At 41.0% G+C, this 24521-nt stretch overlaps 1 protein-coding gene across 1 annotated transcript in view; it reads right to left on the bottom strand.

Annotated features, from left to right (window-relative positions):
* Window positions 1–24521, bottom strand: part of LOC101390189 (ceruloplasmin-like) — a 38662-nt gene that overhangs the window by 7426 nt on the left and 6715 nt on the right. The window contains exons 6-16 of the mRNA XM_004419264.3: window positions 24235–24400; window positions 22436–22566; window positions 21922–22062; window positions 21440–21651; window positions 19052–19202; window positions 17985–18197; window positions 14967–15174; window positions 14119–14258; window positions 11691–11819; window positions 9514–9620; window positions 8388–8586 (exon numbers count right to left, since the gene is read on the bottom strand). Coding sequence (XP_004419321.1) covers window positions 8388–8586; window positions 9514–9620; window positions 11691–11819; window positions 14119–14258; window positions 14967–15174; window positions 17985–18197; window positions 19052–19202; window positions 21440–21651; window positions 21922–22062; window positions 22436–22566; window positions 24235–24400 — 1797 coding nt within the window. The remainder of the gene's footprint in view (window positions 1–8387; window positions 8587–9513; window positions 9621–11690; window positions 11820–14118; window positions 14259–14966; window positions 15175–17984; window positions 18198–19051; window positions 19203–21439; window positions 21652–21921; window positions 22063–22435; window positions 22567–24234; window positions 24401–24521) is intronic.

Here is a 24521-nt window from a genome sequence, read left to right as displayed (position 1 = left end):
GGGTGCTCCTGTGCCTGAGGCCAGCCCCACCCAGCTGCAATCCTCAGAGAGCTAAGAGACCTAATAGGCTAGAGGCTTACAGCAATTGTAAGGCCCTGAGCCTAACAACCTGCCACACTGGGGGCCTACTCACTTAAAAGAAATACTGCAACACAAATGTGGTATTAGAACTTGCAGCCAACTGTGCTGGGGCTCCCCACACCTGATAAAGAGACTGAAGGGCCCGCAACAACTACAAGCAGCTGAGCATTACAACAGCTTGCCAGGAGCATAACTCGGCCTCGCTGGGTGCCTACAGGGAGAGCAAACAGGCCACAACAGAAGGACACACGTAGCCCACATAGGGGTCACCCCTGGAACATTGAGAACTGAGGGAAGCACACTGGAAGCCTCCTAAGGCATCACTTACATAAGGTCACCTATCCAAGAGCAGGAGACGTAGCTGACCTACCTAATACGTAGACACAAGCACAGGGAAAGAGGCAAAATGAGGAGGCAAAAGAATACATTCCAAGTAAGGGAACAGGACAAAACCCCAGAAAAGGAACTAAGTGAAACAGAAATGAGCAACCTACCCGACAGAGAGTTCAAACTAAGAGTGTTAAGGATGCTCACTGATCTGGGGAGAAGAATAGATGAACTCAGTGAGAATGTCAACAAAGAAATGGAAGATATAAAAAAGAACCAATAAGAAATGAAGAATACAATACTGGAAATGAAAAATTCATTAGAGGGACTCAAAAGCAGAGTAGAGGATACAGAAGAACGGATCTGTGAGCTGGACGAAACACTAGAAGAAATTACCCAAGGTGAACAGGTAAAAGAGAAAAGAATTAAAAAGAGTGAGGACAGTCTAAGTGACCTCTGGGACAACATCAAGCGCACTAACATCCGTGTTATAGGTGTCCCGGAAGGAGTAGAGCAAGACAAGGGGGCAGAGAATCTATTTCAAGAAATAATAGATGAAAACTTCCTAACCTAAGGAAGGAAACAGACATCCGGGTACAGGAAGCACAGAGAGCCCCAAACAAGATAAACCCAAAGAGGCCCACACCAAGACACATCATAATCAAAATGTCCAGAATTAAAGATAAAGAGAGAATCCTAAAAGCCGCGAGAGAATGTCAAGTTACATACAAAGGAAACCTCATAAGGCTATCAGCTGACTTCTCAGCAGAAACCTTACAGGCTAGAAGAGAATGGCACGATATATTTAAAGTGCTAAAGGGAAAAAACTTACAGCCAAGAATACTCTACCCAGCAAGGTTATCATTCAAAATGGAAGGAGAGATCAAAAATTTCCCAGACAAGCAAAAATTAAAGGAGTTTGTCACCAAGAAACCAGTGCTACAAGAAATGTTAAAGGGACTGATTTAAGGGGAAAAGAGAAGACCACAAATAGGAAAAATTATCTATTTCCATGATAAGAACGTAATGGATACAAATGCACAAAAAAGAGGTTAGATATGATATCAAAAACATAAAAGGAGGGAGGAGGGGAGTTAAAGAGTACAGCTTTCAGACAGAGGTCAAACTAAAGTGACCATTAATTCTGTATAGAAGAAGAAAGGAACAGAGAAGGACTACTAAAACACTGAGAAAAAAGTTAAAAAATGGCAGTAAGTACATACTTATCAATAGCTACTTTAAATGTCAATGGACTAAGTGCTCCAATTAAAAGGCATAGGGTGGCGGACTGGATAAAAAAACAAGACCCATATATATGCTGCATACAAGAGACACACTTCAGACCTAAAGACACTCACAAACTGAAAGTGAAGGGATGGAAAAAGATACTCCACACAAATGGCAATGAAAAGAAAGCTGGAGTAGCAGTACTCATATCAGACAAAATAGACTTTAAAACAAAAACTGTAAAAAGAGACAAAGAAGGGCATTACATAATGATCAAGGGAACAATCCAACAAGAGGATATAACACTTGTAAATATCTATGCACCCAATGTAGGTGCACCTAAATATATAAAGCAATTATTAACAGACATAAAAACAGAAATAGACAGTAACACAATAATAGTAGGGGACTTTAACACTCCACTGACACCAAGGGATAGATCATCCAAACAGAAGATCAATAAGGAAACATTGGCCTTAAACGACACACTAGAACAGATGGACCTAGTAGATATATACAGAGCATTCCATCCAAAAACTGAAGAATACATGTTCTTTTCAAATGCACATGGAACATTCTCCAGGACTGATCACATATTAGGCCACAAAACAAGTCTCCATAAATTTAAGAAGATTGAAATAATACCAAGCATCTTTTCTGACCACAACAGTATGAAACTAGAAATCAACTATAAGAAGAAAATCAGAAAAACCACAAATACGTGGAGATTAAACAAAATGCTACTGAACAACGACTGGGTTAATGAAGAAATCAAAGAAGAAATCAAAAAATACCTGGAGACAAACGAAAATGAAAATACGACATGCCAGAATTTATGGGATACAGCAAAAGCAGTTCTAAGAGGGAAGTTTATAGCGATACAGGCCTATCTCAACAAACAAGAAAAATCTCCAATAAACAATCTAACAATGCATCTAAAGGAACTGGAAAAAGAAGAACAAACAAAGCCCCAAATCAGTAGAAGAAGGGAAATAATAAAAATCAGAGCAGAAATAAATGAAATAGAGACCAAAAAAAACAATAGAAAAAATTAATAAAACCAAGAGCTGGTTCTTTGAAAAGATCAACAAAATTGACAAACCTTTAGCTAGACTCACCAAGAAAAAAAGAGAGAAGGCAAAATAAGTAAAATCAGAAATGAAAGAGGAGAGGTTACAACAGACACCTCAGAAATACAAAAGATTATAAGAGAATACTATGAAAAGCTATATGCCAACCAATTCGACAATCTGGAAGAAATGGATAAATTCTTAGAATCATACAACCTTCCAAAACTGGATCAAGAAGAAGTAGAGAATTTGAATAGACCAATCACCAGTAAGGAGATCAAAACAGTAATCAAAAACCTCCCCAAAAATAAAAGTCCAGGACCAGATGGCTTCCCTGGTGAATTCTACCAAACATTCAAAGAAGACTTAATACCTATCCTTCTCAAACTCTTCCAAAAAATTGAAGAGTGGGGAAGCTCCCTAACTCATTCTATGAAGCTGACATTACCCTGATACCAAAACCAGACAAGGACAACACAAAAAAAGAAAATTACAGGCCAATATCACTGATGAACATTGATGCAAAAATCCTCAACAAAATACTAGCAAATCGCATACAACAATACGTTAAAAAGATTATACACCATGATCAAGTGGGATTTATTCCAGGTATGCAGGGATGGTTTAACATTCGCAAATCAATCAAAGTAATACACCACATTAATAAAATGAAGAATAAAAATCACACGATCATTTCAATAGATGCAGAGAAAGCATTTGACAAGATACAGCATCCATTTATGATAAAAACTCTGAATAAAATGGGTATAGAAGGAAAGTACCTCAACATAATAAAGTCCATATATGACAAACCCACAGCTAATATCATCCTCAATGGTGAAAAACTGAAAGCTATCCCTCTAAGAACAGGAACCAGACAAGGATGCCCACTCTCACCACTCCTATTTAACATAGTACTGGAAGTCCTGGCCAGAGCAATCAGGCAAGAGAAAGAAATAAAAGGGATCCAAATTGGAAAGGAAGAAGTGAAACTCTCACTATTTGCAGATGACATGATTTTATATATAGAAAACCCTAAAGAATCCACCAGAAAACGTTTAGAAGTAATAAACGAATATGGTAAAGTTGTAGGATACAAAATCAACATACAAAAATCAGTTGCATTTCTGTACACTAACAACGAAGTAGCCGAAAGAGAAATTAAGAATACAACCCCATTTACAATTGCAACAAAAAGAATAAAATACCTAGGAATAAACTTAACCAAAGAGGTGAAAGATCTGTACACAGAAAACTATAAAACATTTCTGAAAGAAATTGAAGACACAAAGAAATGGAAAGATATTCCGTGCTCTTGGATTGGAAGAATTAACATAGTTAAGATGTCCATACTTCCTAAAGCCATCTATAGATTCAATGCAATCCCTATCAAAGTTCCAACAACATTTTTCACAGAAATAGAACAAAGAATCCTAAAATTTATTTGGAACAACAAAAGACCCCGAATAGCTAAAGGAATCCTGAGAAAAAAGAACAAAGCTGGAGGTATCACACGCCCTGATTTCAAAATATACTACAAAGCTATAGTAACCCAAACAGCGTGGTACTGGCACAAAAACAGACACACAGATCAATGGAATAGAATCGAAAGCCCAGAAATAAACCCACGCATCTATGGACAGCTAATCTTTGACAAAGGAGCCAAGAACATGCAATGGGGAAAAGAAAGTCTCTTCAACAAATGGTGTTGGGAAAACTGGATAGCTACATGCAAAAAAATGAAAGTAGACCCTTACCTTACACCATACACAAAAATTAACTCCAAATGGATTAAAGACTTGAATGTAAGACCTGAAACTGTGAAACTTCTAGAAGAAAACATAGGCAGTACGCTCTTCGACATCGGTCTTAGCAACATCTTTTCAAACACCATGTCTGACCGGGCAAGAGAAACAATAGAAAAAATAAACAAATGGGACTACATCAAACTAAAAACTTCTGCACAGCAAAGGAAACCATCAACAAAACGAAAAGACAACCTAACAGTTGGGAGAAGATATTTGCAAACATACATCTGATAAGGGCTTAATCTCCAAAATATATAAAGAACTCATGCATCTCAACAACAAAAAAACTAACAACCCAATTAAAAAATGGGCAAAAGACCTGAACAGACATTTCTCCAAAGAAGATATACAGATGGCCGACAGACACATGAAAAGATGTTCAAAATCACTAACTATCAGGGACATGCAAATCAAAACTACAATGAGATATCACCTCACGCCCGTCAGAATGGCTATAATTAACAAGACAGGAAACAACATGTGTTGGAGAGGATGTGGAGAGAAGGGAACTCTCATACACTGCTGGTGGGAGTGCAAACTGGTGCAGCCACTATGGAAAACAGTATGGAGATTCCTCAAAAAATCAAGGATAGAACTACCATAAGATCCAGCTATTCCACTGTTGGGTATTTATCCAAAGAACTTGAAAACACCAATTTGTAAAGGTACATGCACCCCTGTGTTCATTGCAGCGTTATTCACAATAGCCAAGACTTGGAAGCAACCTAAGTGCCCATCAAGGGACGAATGGATAAAGAAGATGTGGTATATATACACAATGGAGTACTACTCAGCCATAAGAAACGATGAAATCCAGCCATTTGTGACAACATGGATGGACATGGAGGGTATAATGCAAAGTGAAATAAGTCAGAGGGAGAAGGTCAAATACCGTATGATTTCCTTCATTAAGTAGTAGATAATAACAACAATAAACAAACACATAGGGACAGAGATTGGATTGGTGGTTACCAGAGGGGAAGGGGGGAGGGAGGAGGGTGAAAGGGATAATTCGGTACATGTGTGTGGTGATGGGTTGTAATTAGTATTTTGGTGGTGAACATGATGTAATCTATGCAGAAATAGAAGTATAATGATGTACACCTGAAATTTTTACAATGTTATAAACCAATGTTACTGCAAAAAAATAAATAAATAAAATAAAATAAAGTATATTTAAATTATCACAAGAGGCTTAGAATATTAGGAGTGTGTGTTTCCATTTAACTGCCCTAAGTCAGACCTTTGTGATCTGTCACCAGTATCACCAGAATGGCCATTTCCTGAGCTCTAGGACTCTTGTCACTCCTCCCGCGAATCCTCTACAGGTGTGGTTTCCAATGGTAAGAGGAAGAAAATATTAAAATACAAAAAAGATATATATCTATAGGGGCCGGCCCAGTAGCATAATGGTTACGTTTGCGTGCTCCGCTTCCGCGGCCCAGGGCTCGCAGGTGTGGATCCTGGGTGCAGACCCACGCACCGCTGGTCAAGCCATGCTGTGGCAGGCGTCCCACATGTAAAATAGAGGAAGATGGGCACAGATGATAGCTCAGGGCAAATCTTCCTCATCAAAAAAATATATATATACGTATATATATGTATCTACTCCTTTTTACTTTTCTATTTTGTGTGTATCTTTTTGGTTTTGTTTTTTTTTGTGTGAGGAAAATCAGCCCTGAGCTAACATCTGCCAATCCTCCTCTTTTTGCTGAAGAAGACTGGCCCTGGGCAAACATCCGTGCCCATCTTCCTCCACTTTATATGGGATGCCGCCACAGCGTGGCTCGACAAGCGGTGCGTCGGTGTGCGCCCGGGATCCGAACCGGGCCGCCGCAGTGGAGCACGTGCACTTAACCACTTGCGCCACCGGGCCGGCCCCAAGTATGTATCTTTTGAAAAGCATAAAATGTGTTAATACAGAGATCAAATGTATAATTTGTAACTATTTGTCTATGGAGGGTGGGCTGTAATTCTTTTAGTTGATGGAGGGACATAATAGAAAAAACTAGGAGACTCTGCTTTAGAGCAGTGCTTCTCAAACTTTAATGGGCATTTGGCCTGGGAATTTTGTTAAAATGTAGATTTTCATTTACTAGGTCTGTGAAGCCTGAAATTCTGCATTTCCAACAAGCTCCCAAGTGATGCTGATGCTCTTGGTCCACGGATCATTCTTGGAGCACAAATGTCTAGCTGACTGCCAGAGTTGTGCCTAAAACACACATCGATTCCTATTGTTCCCTCACTCAGTGCCCTTGGTGCCTTTAGCACAGTTGGTTCTCAAGAGGATTTTATCCTCTGGGGGACATTTGGCAATGCCTGGAGACATTTTCAGTTGTCACAACTTGGGGAAGGTGCTACTGACATCTAGCGGGTAGAGGCCCGGGATGCTGCTAAACATCCCACAATGCACAGGACAGCCCCCACAACAAAGAGTTATCCAACCCAAAATGTCAATAGTGTCAAGCTTGAGAATCCACAGTTTAGACCAAGTTTAAATTCTTAGCAAGGTTTTCGAGGTCTTCCACAACTGTTTGCTTTTTCCTTCCAGGTGCTGTGTGACTTGGCTCACATTCGTCCATCTACCTGGAATGTCATTCCCAGCCTTTTCTACTACAGGGACTCCTCTGCATCCTTACATACTCAACTCAAATGTCTCCTTCCCTTCAGGAAGACTTTCTCAACCTTCCAAATAAGAATTTAAACCCAGCACTCTGTTTATATTTCTCTTACAGCATCCCCCCAAGTCAGCCTTGTATTGTAGCGATGCCCAAGGCTGCCACACCTACACTGGGAACAGCTTGAGAGAACATGCCCCATCTATGGGCCTTTGTGTCTCCTTAGGGCTGAGTACAGTGCTTTGTGCCCTCTGTGAGACTTATTAAAGGACTATGAGTAGAATGGATGTAGTCTTTGAATTAATTTTAAATTCACAGATATTTCTTGGGGGAAAAGAAACAAATTGAAAAGGATCATATTTAGATTTGCCTTAGCTAAGGACCCCTGACCCGGGCATCTCCCTGAGCTCCCTTGGCAGAAAGGACAGGACCAGCAGTTTGACTGAGTGAGACTGTGATTCAGCAAGATTGTTCACAAGCTTCTTAATTGAATAGTTGTCCCATTACTGTGATTCTAGACGGGGACAGGGCAGAAACGGGACATGCCCAGTCACAATCAACCTATGAAAGAATTTGGGTTGATGAGCTTGGGGCTTTTAAAAGTTCTGCCTGTGAAGGCCCTTTGGTAACAGGGTAGGGAAGAGTGGGCGGGCCCCGTGCTCTCTGGTTTGCCTCAAGCCCCACCTCTGGCTGCATTCATCCAGGTAAAATACTTAGAAAAGGGTGTGGTAAGGCCCTCCAGAAATGGTAGCTGTTCTGGTTTCACGTGGCCCCCATGGCTCCAGAGGCATTAGAATTTGCCACGCTGCTAAGTCAGCCGTCTACAGCTCGCAGGCCAGGTCCGGCCCACTCACTGCCTGTTTTTCCTGTGGCCCATGAGCAAAGAATGGTCTTTAAATTTCTAAATAGTTGAAAAAAAATCAAAAAAGAATAATATTTCCTGACGTGAAAATTATATGAAATACAAATTACAGTGTTCATAAATGAAGGTGTAGTGGCCCTTGTTTATGGGTGCTTTTGCGCTCCAAAGGTGGAGGAGAACATGGTTTATGGCGGAGATCGCATGGTCTACGAGCCTAAATTCTTCACTCTCCGGCCCTCTGTGGAGAAAGTTTGCTGACCCCTGGTCCACGTGGGGTGCGCCACAGCTCTATGTGCTCGCGATCTCTAGACTGAGCTGAGCTTGACAAACGGGAACCTGCAGCTGTTCCCTTTGTGTGAAACCACCCGTTGACAAGTCAGTGAGCGGACATTACCATGCATTAGGTTGCTGAAGAAGAAATTGGTATCATTCCTGTCCACTTGGTTCGGGTCTAGAGAATAGGTGTTGATATTTTCTTCAAAGTACCAGGATTTGTTCTCATCAAATATCATGAAGTGGAGAACACGGTGAACTATGCTGGTGGTGTTTCTGCGACATACGATCAAAGGGCCGACCAGTCCACTGTTAAGATCCTGAACAGGCGAAGCAAGATTGTTAACTGTGCCCACAGCTAAAGACTCCCCATCAATAGAAAGAGTAGAATCAAGTTTTCGTTTTAGTGAGGTCATATCCTGAGTTTTTAATTATTAGGATCCTAAGTCTGAGAGTAACGAACAAAGTGTTTGAAATGTTAAATCCTTGATTAAAGAAAAATGATCATCTCTCATTAGAGCTGAAGTCTAAAGAGAACAACAAACTCTTGAAAGGCATTTTAGACACGTTCCTCAGTGGATTTAGCTCTATTTTTGAAATTTTAATTAAAAAAAGGACCTTTGGTTTTAATTAGAATTCCTGGCATTAGAGTTGCCTGGCGAGAAGCCGGAAGGTCTGGACCCTCTCCTGTGCGCCTCTGCGCGGCAGCAGCTTCTGGCGGGAGCCTTGGCTCGTTTATACTCATTCTGGTTTTGGATTCGGTGTCTGGGTAGATTCTTGTTCCAGGCATAGAGTGGGCCAAAACAACTAAAAGTTCCAAGATGGAACACTTTTGTATTGTTGAATGCAAATAAACTGGAACTCCAGAGTAGTTTTTAAACACTATGTAATATGTATGTATTTATTTCTCATTAATTATAGAATTTTTAAATTCTATACTTTGTTTTCTGTAACCCAAACCAATTCAATGAAAGAAAGAAGATATTATTATATAATTATATATAGTTTCCAATTTACAGTGACATTTTGGAAAATATCATAAAGCTAAGTAATCCTAATATAATAATTTATTTTGCTCTTGAAAAATGAAAACTTGTGTAGGATTAAAAGCTAAGCAGTATTTAGGTTACTGAAGAGAAAGTTTACATGGAACTAAGATTTTTTTTAAACAAAAATAAACTCCTTCTTCCTTATACTATAATTTCTAGGAGGAGATAGAATAAAAACTGATTTGATTTAAAGTTTACCTTAACCACGTCCACAGTTGAATAGTAAAACCAAGGTATGCACTCAAAGTCCTTTGAGGTAGGACCAGTTCTTTCAGGAATCTCCCAAATGTATGTTTGGATCTCTCCTAAAATAGGCAAATACAATGCATTTAAATCACATCTTTTAAATCACACTTCTCTGTGAAGAACCAGGTATCAGCTATACAAATATTAGGCAGCACACTTCTGGCTCTGCTGCTCCCGGCTCTGTGATCTCAGTCCACGTGTTTCTGTTTTCTGAGCCTCTGTTTCCTCCTGCACATGAAATGGGGATTTAGGGATTAGAGGAGATGGTGCAAATGAAGCCCTTGGTATTGCATCAGCCGGGTCACAGGGCGAGTTGACGTCCCTCTCAATGCTGGCTATTATGTTTTCAGGGTTACTGGATCACAACCTTATAGCGATTCTGCCATTGAAAAATGTCGATCACTAAATATCTAACGAATTCATTCCGCAAGTATTTATTGTAGTGAAGATAACTGAGGCTTTGAAACGTGCCAGACTTGTTTTGAACCCCAGCTCTGACCCTCCCAATTTGTGGATCACATGCACCGCCTCCCTGCCCCCGAAGCTGTTTGCATTAGCCCTACAGAATCTGAATCCTCTTGACTCTTGCGGGAATGTTCTTTTGGTTCCCAGTCCCCACCTCTCGCTGCATAATCCTACATCTCTCACTTCCAGAGGCTTCAATTAATTTTCCCAAGTACTTGTGACATAGTCTTTCTCCTCCATTAACCAATCCCATCCCCAGCCTCCCCGATTCCCCATCTTTAACAATCTACTTTGTACTAACCATCCCCTTCCAGCACACCACCCAGTGCCCAGGGCACAGTTGGCACTCAGAAGCTTTTGTGGAATGCGTGTAATGTGATTCTTTCCTGACTAATCAGAACAGAGTGCTGACTTGCAAACTCTCTTGGTAGGAGATTCATATTGGTGAGTCCAGCATAGGACTGTCTGTTTTTAAAATCAAAAGGGATAGGGCCGGCCCAGTGGCATAGTGGTTAAGTTCGCATGCTCCACTTGGGCGGCCCACGTTTCCTGGTTCAGATCCCAGGCGCAGACCTACATACCGCTTATCAAGCCATGCTGTGGCAGGCGTCCCACATGCAAAGTGGAGGAAGATGGGCACGGATGTTAGCCCAGGGCCAATCTTCCTCAGCAAAAAGAGGAGGATTGGCAACAGATGTTAGCTCAGGGCTAATCTTCCTCACCAAAAAAAATAAAAAATAAAAAGGGAATATTTCACCTACCATCAAAGTCTACCTTCAGTCCCTCTGCCCCACAAATCTTCCCTTTCTGAATTTGGCTCTTTCCTTGACACCCTTAATTCCCAGAACTACTTGTTTTGGTGGGCAACCATGGTGGACATTCTGGCTGCCCCTCTCACATCCCCCTTTAAAAATGAAGGTCTTGTTGCTCCACCTGGTGTCAACCCCCTTGAAGACAGCCTTGGCTGAAGAGAGCCACCTCACCCAAGCCTGCATCCCATGACTGAGGCAGGGGCATGAGGGCCCAGCTCTCTCACCCCAACTCGGGACAGCTGAGGGCCCCCTATCTTCAGAACTTCTCATCTGCTCAACTTCTCCCCCTGCCCAGTTCTGCTTCTTTCTCTTTCTTTGCACAGTCGTCGATCCCAAGAGCACTACCTGCACACAGATCTTGATTTCAGAGTCTGCTTCCTGGGCATTGATATTAAAAAGTGCTCCTTTTCTTCTGAGTTGAGAATGCCAAATGGCATGCTGTATAGTGGTGATGCCACAGAGGTTTATCACTTCCTCTTAGTGGCTTAGTAGGCCTCTCTCCCCTACCCCCTCCCTCACACACAGCATCTTGTACTCAACTCCTACTTTAGCACTTGAGTTGGAAAGATTGAACATAGCATCAGAACACTTGGCAGCTGGACAGGTGGAGAGGTGGGAGGGAGGGTGGCCCCAGAGGAGAAACTGTATACACTGGGGAGCTTTGCTCATGATGCCCTACCCTGGAAGCAAACTCAGATTTGCAAAAGGACCTCCTCTCCCAGACTCATCCTTCACACCCTTCTTACTAGTCCACTGGTCCCTCATCTGGACCTAGACTGTATTTAGGAAAAACATTAGCCCCACAGTCCTGCATAAAATCTCTAGGGCTTTTCTTTGTCCCAAAGCAGTTACCTGGCTGTGTTGGAACAACAGTGGAAGAATTTGTTCTCACTCCATGAGCATGAATAGAATATGGTCTTGAGGCCTTATTTTTAAAGATAATTCGGAGTTTTTGACCAGGGTTGAGAAGTATTAAAGGACCTAAGGAATATAAAAAGGAAAATGCGTGGATAATTGTTATTTATTTTAAACGATGAGTCACCTGTCCTCGTAAGTATTTATACAGTGACTTATTCTTGTCCCTTTCCCTAACATGTGGCCAAATGAAACACAAACAACATTTAACAAGTGGACCATTGCTGATCTATGCAACATGGTTCTTGCCTGGAAAATTTAAGCCATCTTTATAAGCTCTCGCTCTAGAAAACTTACCTTGATGAGCATCAGTGAATGCCTATGAACACACACAGTTTAGAAGAACTCTGTTTCCTTTCTTGACCAGCCTCATCATTTAAGCCTTTGATTCTTCCTCCTTTTCCCTGGTGGAGGCAGGGAGGAGCTGCCACACTTTTTATTGACCCAGGGTGCTTTTCTCTCTCACAGATTAAAGATCCCTTCATTTTACTGTTCTTCCCTCCCATCCCAGGCCAAGAAATGCGGGTGTAAAATTTGTTACAAATCTTCTTTCTATTTGGAAGCAGACTGTATTGATGGCTCTAAAAATTCTGAAACAGAGGTGGTTTTGAGATGGACTAAGCAGTAAGAACTCTCCTCAAACTCGAGCTGTAATTACTGTAATCAGAGCCTGGAAGAGCCCTTCTGGACACTAGATGCTAGCTAAAGACAGCACCTCTTTGCCCCACGGCAATTCCTCCTCCCCAAACACTCTGCTTGCTTCTCCTTCTCCGTAAAGTGTTTTCCTTTTCTGTATAAGTAATAATGGCATCTAAAGGGTCATAGTGTGTTATTTATCTTGGTGCGTTTGGCCAGAATCCTACAGAAAACAAACATCCTGCTGTTACTACAGATAGGGGCCCACCTAACAGCAGTGAGAACCGGGTAGCACAGACCTCCCTCTTGGGGTCCCAGAGAGACAAGCTCAAGAGGCCACTGAGGAGCCAAGAAAAATAAAAGTTCCTCCTCCTCAGCATGTAAATCCATCTCCACACCAGAGAATGGCCTCCAAAGACACACAGACACCAGGACCCGAACAGGATTTGAGCTTATGGAAATGCCGTGTGACTTCTGGAAATACTATGCAACATACAGAAATGCCACACGACATAGGAACATCATGTGACCTATGGACATGCCATGTGACTTCTGGAAATTCTTTGTAACTTATGGCAATGTTACATGTGGGTGCTTGGGGGTAAAGAAAGGGCTGTAATTTTCCTCACTCTTGCACAGAAGATGAAATTAAATCTTAACACTTTAAGTTTTTAAATTAAACACAAATTTAAATGAAGAATTCCCCATCCTCACTAGAGTAGTGCTCCTGGGCTTCGTTTTAATTTCAGTGAAATTATCTCTAAATGCTACTTCTGAGGTCCTTCTAGAATTCTTGGATTCTGAGGGCAAGAAACCAAGTAATCTGAAACTGACCATATTAATTTTCTATGGTCTCTTTATTTTCCATGAAACAATACTTGAATCAATTTTCTTTTCACAGTAAAAGTGCCTATCAGCAGACAAATTAGAGTTAGAATTACAGGTACTTTCAAACTGGTGCAGCCACTATAGAAAACAGTATGGAGATTCCTCAAAAAATTAAGGATAAAACTACCATATGATCCAGCTATTCCACTGCTGGGTACTTATCCAAAGAACTTGAAAACACCAATTTGTAAAGGTACATGCACCCCTGTGTTCATTGCAGTGTTATTCACAATAGCCAAGACTTGGAAGCAACCTAAGTGCCCATCAAGGGATGAATGGATAAAGAAGATGTGGTATATATACACGGTGGAATACTACTCAGCCATAAGAAACCGATGAAATCCAGCCGTTTGTGACAACATGGATGGACATTGAGGGTATTATGCAAAGTGAAATAAGTCAGAGGGAGAAGGTCAAATGCCGTATGATTTCCCTCATTAAGTAGTAGATAATAACAACAACAAACAAACACATAGAGACAGAGATTGGATTGGTGGTTACCAGAGGGGAAGGGGGGAGGGAGGAGGGTGAAAGGGATAATTCGGCACAAGTGTGTGGTGATGGGTTGTAATTCGTATTGGAGTGGTGAACATGATGTAATCTATGCAGACATAGAAGTATAATGATGTACACCTGAAATTTTTACAATGTTATAAACCAATGTTACTGCAATAAACAAAAAATTAAAAATATATATATATAAAAAAACCAAAACAAAGAAAAAGAATTACAGGCACTTTCCTCTGTCAAGGTGGAGGCTGACAAGATCCTCAATGCATGAACAATCTCTAGTGGCTGAGGACAAGAAAAACCCCCAAACCAACCTACAGTATATCAATACCTAGTATATCCAGATGTTTGTCATCTTCATTTCTTTTTGTTTGATTCATGAATGTGATATCATCATATTGACGGTATACGACTTTCTTGTATTTGGACCCAAGAAACATCCCAGTTCTATCCAAATATATGTTTGTGTTGCTTTAAGAAAACAAAAACAAAACCAAAAAACCATGAATTAGTTAACTTAACCCTTAAATTAGACAAATTCCCATATGGAAGAACTTCTTATTGAAAGAATGCAATTTATTAATATCTAGAGGCTATTTTACCTTGGAAAGTAATAATTCTTTTTTAAAAAATATATTAATTCCGGTAAGACTGTTGATATTCATTCTGCACTTTAAAACATGTTTTCAGGATGAAATTTTAGTTTTGACGAATGAATAAATAGTAAGAGAGAAAATCAGAGAAAGAAATCAAATTTTACAAAAAGAGAAAAATCAGAGGCTTCAGTTTGAGGTTCCCAGATGAATAGAGATGGACAGAAAGAAGTGAAGACAAAAGGAAAATCTGACTGATTCCACATGTTAAATGCAGCTGCAGTGATGTTTATTATGCCTTAACGTGGTGAGACTGGGTGCTAACACGTGCAGGAAGACAGGACGCAGGAAGCGAAGAGCGACACAGGGGGAAACAGCACGGAAGAAGTTATGTAGATATTTAGCCGAGTTTGAAGTCATTTATAATTGAAGATATCACACGCACACATTTTGAAGTTATTTGTAATTGAATGTATCCTAAACACACACACACACACACACACACACACACACGAGGGGCTGAAAGGAAGGGTGGAGCACTACAGAGTGAACTCTTTCTAATTAGAGACTGAAGTAATCGCCATACTTATTTCCTTGTAGATGATGCAGTTCCTTCTCCCACTTCCTGCTTGGAGAAAAATCCCACACGATTTCCTCAGCTGCGATATAAATAGTCTTCTCTTCCTGGCACTGTTTTAGATCAAGGCTGGGCTCTGAACACTGCCTCACGTGGTATTTATGCTTCATGCCTCCTAGATAGTGCTCTGTTGTCATACAAACCACATTAAAAATTCCTGGAGGTGAATAAGAAAACAATGCTTAACACTTTGCATTCAGATAGATTTCTCTGTGATGTCATCTATAAGATATTTACCCCCCCAAAGAAATACAGTAAGACAGTTCATTCATTCTTTCATTAATTTGACAAATATTTGTCGGGTATCCTCTTCATGCTGGGCATATTTCTGAGGCACTGGGGAAACATCAGTGAACAAAACAGTTAAAAACCCTTGTCCTTACAGTTTACATTACAAGGTGTTGTAGAGACAGACAATAATCATAGTGAGTAACTTTTTTGTGTGTTGGAAGGTGATAAGTGATATGGATTTAAGAAAAAATTAGAAGAGTCTAAGGGGGACTGTGAATTCTGGGTGTGTGTGTGTGGGGTTAAGAGAGCAATGAGCAGTGTTTTATAGGGTGATCAGGGTAGGCCTTGATGGGAGAGTGACATTTAGCAGAAGACTCCTGAGAGGTGAGGTGGATCTAGGGGAAGAGCAGTCCAGGCAGAGGAAACAGGCAGCAAAAGCCCCAGCCGGGAGCCTGTGTGCTGTGTCTGGAGACCATCTAAGACGCCTGTGCGTCTGGAGCAGGGTGGCAGAGAGGGCTAGGAGACAAGCCTGGGGGTGGAGGGCTGGGTCTCGGGGTTCTTGTGGGCCACTGAAAAGTCTGCAGCTTTCACCCAGTGAAATGGGGAGCCACTGTGGGGTTTGAGTGGATGAGCGTGATAAGGACACTCTGGCGACTATGATGAGAACAGACCGGAGTGGCAAGGGTGGAAGGAAGGAGGCTGTTAGGAGGCTATACAACACTCAGAGAAGATGGTGGAGGCTTGGAGCAGAGAGGTAGCAGTGGATGGAATGAAAGGAGTTGAAGGGAATCAGACTAACACGTTAAAAACCCAAAACGGCGACCACAACAAAAACTCCAGCATGGTTCAGACCAGTGAATTCCATGTGAACTCCAGTTGTCTTTCTTTTATTTTGGTAACTTTATGCCCACCACGTTCTGACACTGCCTCTTATTGTCACCTTCATCAGCACTAATGCCCTTTCAACTCTGTACATATTTCTGTTGTCACTATTACTTTCTGTGGAGGATTGAAGAAGACTGACAAGGAAGCAAAACTTTCAGACTCAAAGGGTTTGGGAAAGAGAGTTTGTTTAGAATGGAAGAACTGCCATATAGCCCAGTGCTTGACACAGAGCGGGCATCTCTCCACGTTTACCGCAAGTGATATTGTTTAGGAAAGAGAATGAGGAGCAGACAGTTTCTTTTTCTTTTCTTTTTTTTTTTTTTTGGTGAGGAAGATTGGCTATGAGCTAACATCTGTTGCCAATCCTCCTCTTTTTGCTGAGGAAGATTAGCCCCGAGCTAACATCCGTGCCCATCTTCCTCTACTTTATCTGTGGAACGCCTGCCACAGTGTGGCTTGATGAGAGGTGCGTAGGTCCGAGCCTGGGATCCGAACCTGCGAACCCCAGGCCGCCAGAGGGAGTGCATGAACTTAAGCACCACGTCACTGGGCTGGCCCCCAGACAGCTTCTCTTTAAGTTCAGGAAAACATCCACAGGGGAAAGGAGAGGAAGAAGTAGGGCAGGGACAGGGACGGACTTTGCCACTGAGCCAGCGCACACAGCAGAGAAGAGAAAGAGGGCAGAGAAAGAGCTTTCTTTCTTTCCTCCAACTGCTCTTAAGCTCAGGTTTTGTTTGTTCGAAAGTGAAATAACAAATTTTGAAATGTGGAAAATGTAGCTGGATGAATCTGTGGTATCACAAAGAGTTAAGGTACCAATACCGGGTAGCTGGTTTACTGTGTAGCTGGGATTTGATTGGTGCCAGGAATTTTTGACCAAGATGAATGGATTTTTTTTTTTTCTGCTGAGGAAGATTCTCCTGAGCTAACATCTGTTGCCAGTCTTCCTCTTTTTGCTTGAAGAAGATTCACCCTGAGCTAACATCCGTGCCAATCTTCCTCTGTTTTGTACGTGGGTTGCTGCCACAGCATAGACACCGATGAGTGGTGTAGGTCCGCACCTGGGAAATGAAGCCGGGCTGCCGAAGTGGAGTGCACCAAACGTAACCACTAGGCCACAGGGCTGGCGCCCTGCTTTTTTTTTTGGGGGGGGGGTGAAGGTGGATCTGCAGGATAAAAGAAGGAGCTAACATCTTATTGAAAGACTAACATATGCCAGGCACTTTACTCTATACTACGTCTATCTCATCTGACCATTGTCTATTCCTTTTTGTGGATTACAAATTATTACAATCCTTGTTTTACAAATGAAGGAATTAGGTTCAGAAGGGAGGCTCGGCTTTTCTGATCCCCCAACAATTCTCTGATATGAGGTGTCTTTAGAAAAAATGTTGCCAGCAACAATCAGCCTCATTGAAGTCAAAACATTTTTCTAGAGAGCAGAGCTATCAAGGAGAGGAGTAGAGAGAGGGAGGCACAGGGAGGGGGTAAGGTAGAAGCCGGAGGAAGGCCTGGGAACAAACGGACAGGAGAGTAAGAAATGCAGCAGATAATAGGATGAAAACAAGTTAAAAGGCTGCAAAGCCTCTTCATCGCTCTTGAGGAGTGTGGGCTGATTTAGAGCCTGGAGCCCAGGAAGAGAAAACCAGGAGAGCCAAGGGGATTTTTACGTACAGGAAAATGATACACTAATGCTCCTATAAAGTAAATGGAGCAGTGCAAAGGTTTTCCAAGCACTGTTTGTATAAGTTCCGTTTGTTTTTCCGTACAAACAGAAAATTCAGGGCATATAAAAACACTGCCTTTTCATACTTTGGACGTGTTTTAGGCCGAAGAAGATCCAATACTCACCTGTGGAATCAGGTGTCATAAGAAGTGTCTGGGAGTTGTGGGGAAACACAGCTAGAGTGTCCTTCCTTGCTCCTAAGGAAGTGAAGGTATTTCCTGAAAAATATATCCCATGTAGGTCGTCCTGTGATCCCACACTAAAGACATGCCATGAAACCTTGTCTCCTAAGCACATGTCCAGTCCGGGCAGATTTCCGTACATGAAGCCGTTTATGGCTGCATATGACATTGGTGACAAAGAAAAGAAAATTTAATTTACTGGTATTTGACATCTTTTGAAATTCAATGAAGGACTAATCATAAAGCAGTTCATCTATGTAATAATCTCACGGTTACCCGAGACAACTCTTTCCTTTTGGATTTGAGGGAACTAAGGCCAGAGAGGCCGTTACTTCTCCAGTGCCATTAAGCAAATGAATGGAACTATTAAGACTAGAGTTCGAGTCTCCAGATTCTAGACCAATCCTTTTCCCTCTACACCTTACAGTCTTTATAAACCAACTAACAAACTAACTAACCAACTCAACAAACACCCCACCCACCCAGTCCACTCATTTGGCAATAGAGAAATACATGACTTTTCTGTCTCACATTTAGCAATAGCTAAAATGTATGCACCAAAAAGGCCTTGATAAATATTTGGTAAATTGAATTTAACATAATCACCTCAGCAGACAATATTTTTATTGGGAAATTATATTTAAAGGAAACATAAAAGGGCCGGCCCCGTGGCTTAGCAGTTAAGTGTGCGCGCTCCCCTGCTGGCGGCCCGGGTTCGGATCCCGGGCGCGCACCGACGCACCGCTTGTCCTGTCATGCTGAGGCTGCGTCCCACATACAGCAACTAGAAGGATGTGCAGCTATGACATACAACTATCTACTGGGGCTTTGGGGGGAAAATAAATAAATAAATAAAATCTTAAAAAAAAAAATAAAGGAAACATAAAGCATATTAGCCAAACACAGAGGGGGAAATGTAAGTCTTTCTTAAGTAATCTGTAATTCTTTAGGCAAAATGAAATTAAACAATTGCTCAACGCATTTATCTTGTAAATGAAATGTTCCCTTACAGTACATCTTGTTAGAGTTTTGGAAGTCTGGATCCTCTTTATCCACATTTTCAGGCTGTGTGATAAATGTTCTGATATTTTCATCCAAGAGGAAACTTTTATTTTCATCAAATATTGTGGCAAGTAGGTAAAACTCTTTGTCTATTCCTTTCTGTGGATGAGAATAGACAAACGAATAGACATGAAGTACAGGTGGTCCATATTCAAAGTCTAGTCAAACGGCTGATCTGCACACAGGATTTCCCATACAAGGGAATTTGTGTAGTCCTGGAAAATCTGATCAAGTGACTTCTCCCCTTATGGAAATTTTATATAAGGGAGTGAATCCCAGTGAATGGATTTATCACAGAACTAAAAAGTTGGGAGAAACTTCTATGGCTGTTTTCATACAAAGCTCTTACTCAGTGACTCCTACATCTGACCTCCATAAGACTAAACTGTATAATCACAGATGTTTATAGTGGCTTTTCATAGGATGCTTTGTGGAAAGCAAGTCAAAATGTTTTCAATTCTAGAAAGCCTGCATTTTCAGGGTTTATGAAGAAATTAAATATGTATATATACTTATATTTTTGGATAAAATGTAAAAATTATATGTACTATAAGAATTATGAGACTATTTCATATGACTTTCATTATATAGATGAATATATAGTCACATTTTTAAATAAAATATACATTCAATTACACATATACTTATATTTGGGAATTTATAAGGCTTTATTACATATGAATTATAAATGCAGGAATGAACTTGGATGTTAGTTCCCTTGTGAGTGAGGAACAAGGGCATCCTCAGGCATTTATGGAGCACCTCCCACACGCTAGAGATGGGCCGTGGTTGTTACAGAAAGTTAATAATTAATGTGCTTTCAAGGAAATTCTAGTCTAGAGGGAGAGACTGGCCAGTAAAAATAATCACACAGTTGAGTGCTGTAATAGAAACCTCCACAAGGAACTAGAGGGCTCTGCGGGAACTTCAAGTAACATTAGAGAATATTGTCTGAAGGGAAGGAGAGGATCTTCAGTCCGAGTTTTAAAAATGTCTCCCCTTTTAGCGGGTAAAACAGTGAGGAAAGACCATTCCAGAGAGAAGGGCAAGGTCAAAGAGATGTGAATTAGCCTTCCTCACTCAGGGACTAGAACGCTAACCCTGCAGTGAGGCCAGAATGGCTTGTGCAGGGTGGACGAGGGGGCGTGAGTCTGGAGGGACCAGTGGGGTCTGACGTGCTGGCTCCTGAGCCAACAAATTGTGGCGTTGTAACTGCAGGCCCTCCAGGACCAGTTCAACCGACCCCACCTCTTATCAACAGAGTGATTAAGAATTGCCTTTCAGAAAATCTGCAAAGTCACGCAGCCAGGGCGCGACAAAAGAAGAAATCATGACCTGAAATGACCTCGAGACCAAAGATCCTCCTTCCCATGGAACCCAAGGACTGAGACACCACCAGAACTTGAAAGTCAGACTCTCAACAGAAGCGAGGAGTCGGTCCCTCATTCAGGAAGACTCAGTGTTAAAATTCCTTCCCCACCACATCGAAAATGTTTGGAACCTTACCATAAAAGTTTAGAACCTCATCATAAATGTTTAGAATGCTATCATAAATGTTTAAAATCTTACCATAAATGCTTGAAGCCCACCAATCAAAACCTGTCCCACCAGCATTTGTGCGTGCCAGCCTGTCCTCCCTAACTTCTTAAATTTCCCCCCAAGTCCTGAATCGGGCAGACAGATCTGAAGATCTGTCCTCAGACACGCTCTCTGTTCTCCCTGCAGATTGATCTCGCAGAAGAAAGCTGATCTCTTTTCCCAAAGGCTGATGCCATAATTAATTGGCTTGTTTATGCACATCGGGCAGAGAACTCCAATTTTGTGCAGTAACAGGGTGATTTTTAGTTTGGAGGGTGCTATAATCAGATTCGAAAGGGAGGGACGTGGAGCTATACTGAAGCAGGATGAGAATGGGGACAGGAGTTAGAGGGTTAAAGGAATTCAGAAGGAAATGATAGTGCCTAAAATAAGGCAGTGGTATTAGAAATTTGGTGACTAATGTTGGAGGTGAGAAAGAAGGAGTTGCTGAGAGAAGTCCCAGGCTTGGTGGTGTCATTAACTAAGAGATATAATAAAGAAAAAAAGCAGGAGGAGGGCTGGGTGGTGGCTGTCCAGAGGGAGACGAAGAGTTGAAATAGCCAAATGGAGTTAGAGTTGTCTGTGGAACACGCTAGGATGGGTGTACACTGGGCAGAGGAAGAGACGGGTCTGGAGTTGAGGAAAGAAGGGAGTCACACAGAAGAGCTGAAGCTGCTCAATGCCACATTGCCTTTCCCTGCAGTCCTGTCTCAGGCAACCTCTCAGCAAGGCACAACAGCCCAAGTCCCACGACTCACTTGTCGGCCCTCCTCTCCAAGACTTCCATTTCTGCACACGAGGAGAGGCCCTACAAGGCCGCTGTTGGTGTCTCTCGTCTGATTTACTGAGGAGTAGTATAACCAGGTCAGGCAGGTGGGATCTGTGGAGGTAGGACCCACGTCTCCTGGAACTTCCCAGGTATAGACAAAGGTTGAGCCAGGATTTACATGTGAGGAGGGTGGAGGGGTACCTAGTAAGAAATAAACATTTGTGAAGTAGGACCTAGGACCGAAGTACCCTAGTCTAGACTGTGGGATCTCTGAGAGCAAGGACTGTATCTTGCTCAACTTGGAGCACCTTGGGTGACACTTGAAAGGGGCTGAGGGAATCGCTCTGTCACAGTAAGTACACAAAGTTGTTGGGAAAAGTGGGCTACACAATAATTTTGGGAGGCGTTTTATTTTCTTGCTGGGGTTACACTGCAGCATGCCTGGCTCAGACCTCCCTGAGGCCTACTTACCTCCCCTGGGTGTTCTGTAGAATGAGCCCTCGTTGCTCTTGTTGTAGCGCAGTCCATGAGGATGGATGCTGAGCGGCAGGCAAGCATTGTTATAGAAAGTGACCTTGATGATCTGTCCCACCTCCGCCTTAATGACAGGCCCTGAAAGCAACAGAGTTAGCAGCTGTCCTTGGTTTTCATAAATGTAATTATCAGGTTGTATTACTTGGGTAAGGTTCTTCTAGGACCAAATTAAAGGGATGATGTTGTGACAGAAATGTGTCCACCTGCAAGAGGTCTAGATGATTCGGGGTCTTAGGAAGTCACTTTGGACCACACAAATATATTACTCTTGTTGGATTTACAGGGACACAAGAATGTTGTTTAAAATTGGGTGAATCAGAATGTATTGTTTTCATAAGGTTATAAGATGACCCCTAAAATCTCTAAAACTGAGTTGATTAATACCATTTTGATTGCACAGAATATGTGTAAATGGTGTTTATAACCCTGCAAGCTATCAATAGAATTTTACCAAGAATTCCAAGGTGCTCGTCTCTTGCCTTTTGCGTTCGGAAGGAAGCATCTGTGTATTCACGGTAAACTAGTTTTTTGTAAGTTCCCCCGATTCTGGTTGGGCTTTGTTCAAAATACGGCTGGGATTCACTGTCAGAGAAAGTAGATACACAAAGAACTTTTAAATTTACAGTGATCATGTGAAAAGAAAGCAAGAATCTACATACATCTGTTTTAAAGTTCTTGTAATTAGGTATAAAAGCAATTCATGCTCATTGTAAACAATTTGGGAAATAAGGAAAATTATAACGAAGAAAATTAAAATCTTCATAATCCCATCATCTATATTTAACACTGTCAATATTTCCATGGATGTCCTTTCCGTCTTTTGTCTATGTCTGTGTACACAAGTACCTATGTCTGTCTACCTAGTAGCTTACAGATTTTCTTTTGGAATAAAAATTAAACAGACATTATGTCTGATTTTTTCCAGGCAGGTAGTAACAAACATTGCTTTTAAAACAACTATGTGCAGAGATGCTGGAATGTTAAGATGAGAGCTAGCATTCTTATTTTTTTATTCTATTATAATACAATAAAATGGAATCCCTTGAGGAAAAGTGGTCCCTAGTAGTGAAGTGGTGACTTGCAGTGCTAAGACATCCTAGAATTTCACAGCTGGGAGAACCAAGCAAGCCAAAAGAATCTATTAAATCGTACTTATTTTAGTCAATATAAAATGAGGGTTGGACCTGACTCTGAATCAAATTTTTGCTCTAAGCGCATATATCTTTCTCACAATTAATAGAAAATGTCCTTTACACAGACTGAATAATTTATTGATGAGCTTAAAATATAAGAAGAGAAAATATTCTCTTGATATTCTTAGTTTCCTCAAATTTTCTGTGAATGAATTAGAGAAAAATAAATACCATGGGAAACATTATTTTTTGGTGGTTTTAGAACTTGATATTTTCTGGCACATAACTATCATTCAATAGACCAGAAGGATTAAAACTCCTGTAATCTTCAAATTGGTAAATATAGTTAGCAGTTGGACTATCAGAAAAATTTTTTGTGCACTTTTAAACGCTGATGCCACAGTAATGTATGTTAGTCTTAGTTTTTGGTCATTAAAGTAGCAATCAGTAATATATTCTTAGGAGTTATTGAGTAAAAAATATTTATACAGTATGATTTAAGGATATCACAGGAAATAACTTAATTGTGCCTTCAGATCTTAGCAGGAAATTATAAATTACACATGAAGAATGTTTTTAAATTTTCGTAAAATTGATGTTGTTAAATGTCTCATAATTATAAAATAAATCCATTTTAAAATTTAGTGCTAGGAAAAAGATGAACAGTAGGTTTTCCTTTGCATTGGCTGCTAAGGCATTTAAAGAAAAACTGTGTAGGGCCGGCCCCGTGGCTTGGTGGTTAAGTGCGCGCGCTCCGATGCTGGTGGCCTGGGTTTGGATCCCGGGCGCGCACCGGGGCACCACTTCTCCGTCCATCCTGAGGCTGAGTCCCACATACAGCAACTAGAAGGATGTGCAGCTATGACATACAACTATCTACTGGGGCTTTGGGGGGAAAAAATAAATAAATAAAATCTTAAAAAAAAAAAAAAAGAAAAAAACTGTGTGGCAATGATCCTTAGGCTCAATATTTTCCAATTATTGATATAATTATTTTTCTACCTTTATTTTCAGTAGCTTCTTATTATAAGATGCTGAACCCTTTTTAGGAATAGCTGGTTACAAAATTTCAGTTATCTTTACTTAACCATAAATATTTTAATCTCTGAGTCATTACCTTCCAGCTGCTGTTAAATTTTTTTTAGTGAAGAAATCTATGCCAGATGGAGCATAGTTCCAAAGAATTTCTTCAGCAGCAATATAGTAACAGATAACATGTGTCCCAGTAACATCTGTTGAAGGTTTTTGGCAATTCCTCACATTGAAAAAGGCCTGCATACCCTCTGAAAAACAGCAAACCCGAGTAGAGAATGTTATTGAAACATTTTTCTCAGTCCATATATATTTTTAATTTTAGCCAACAATATGGTAACTTCCCCTTTCTTTGAGAAATTTGAGGTATTT

Source organism: Ceratotherium simum, chromosome 5 (assembly GCF_057802395.1).
Source record: "Ceratotherium simum simum isolate JZ-2026a chromosome 5, ASM5780239v1, whole genome shotgun sequence".
Lineage (NCBI taxonomy): Eukaryota > Metazoa > Chordata > Mammalia > Perissodactyla > Rhinocerotidae > Ceratotherium > Ceratotherium simum.
The sequence above is the reverse complement of the archived record's forward strand: the minus strand, read 5'-3'. Positions and strand labels throughout refer to the sequence as shown.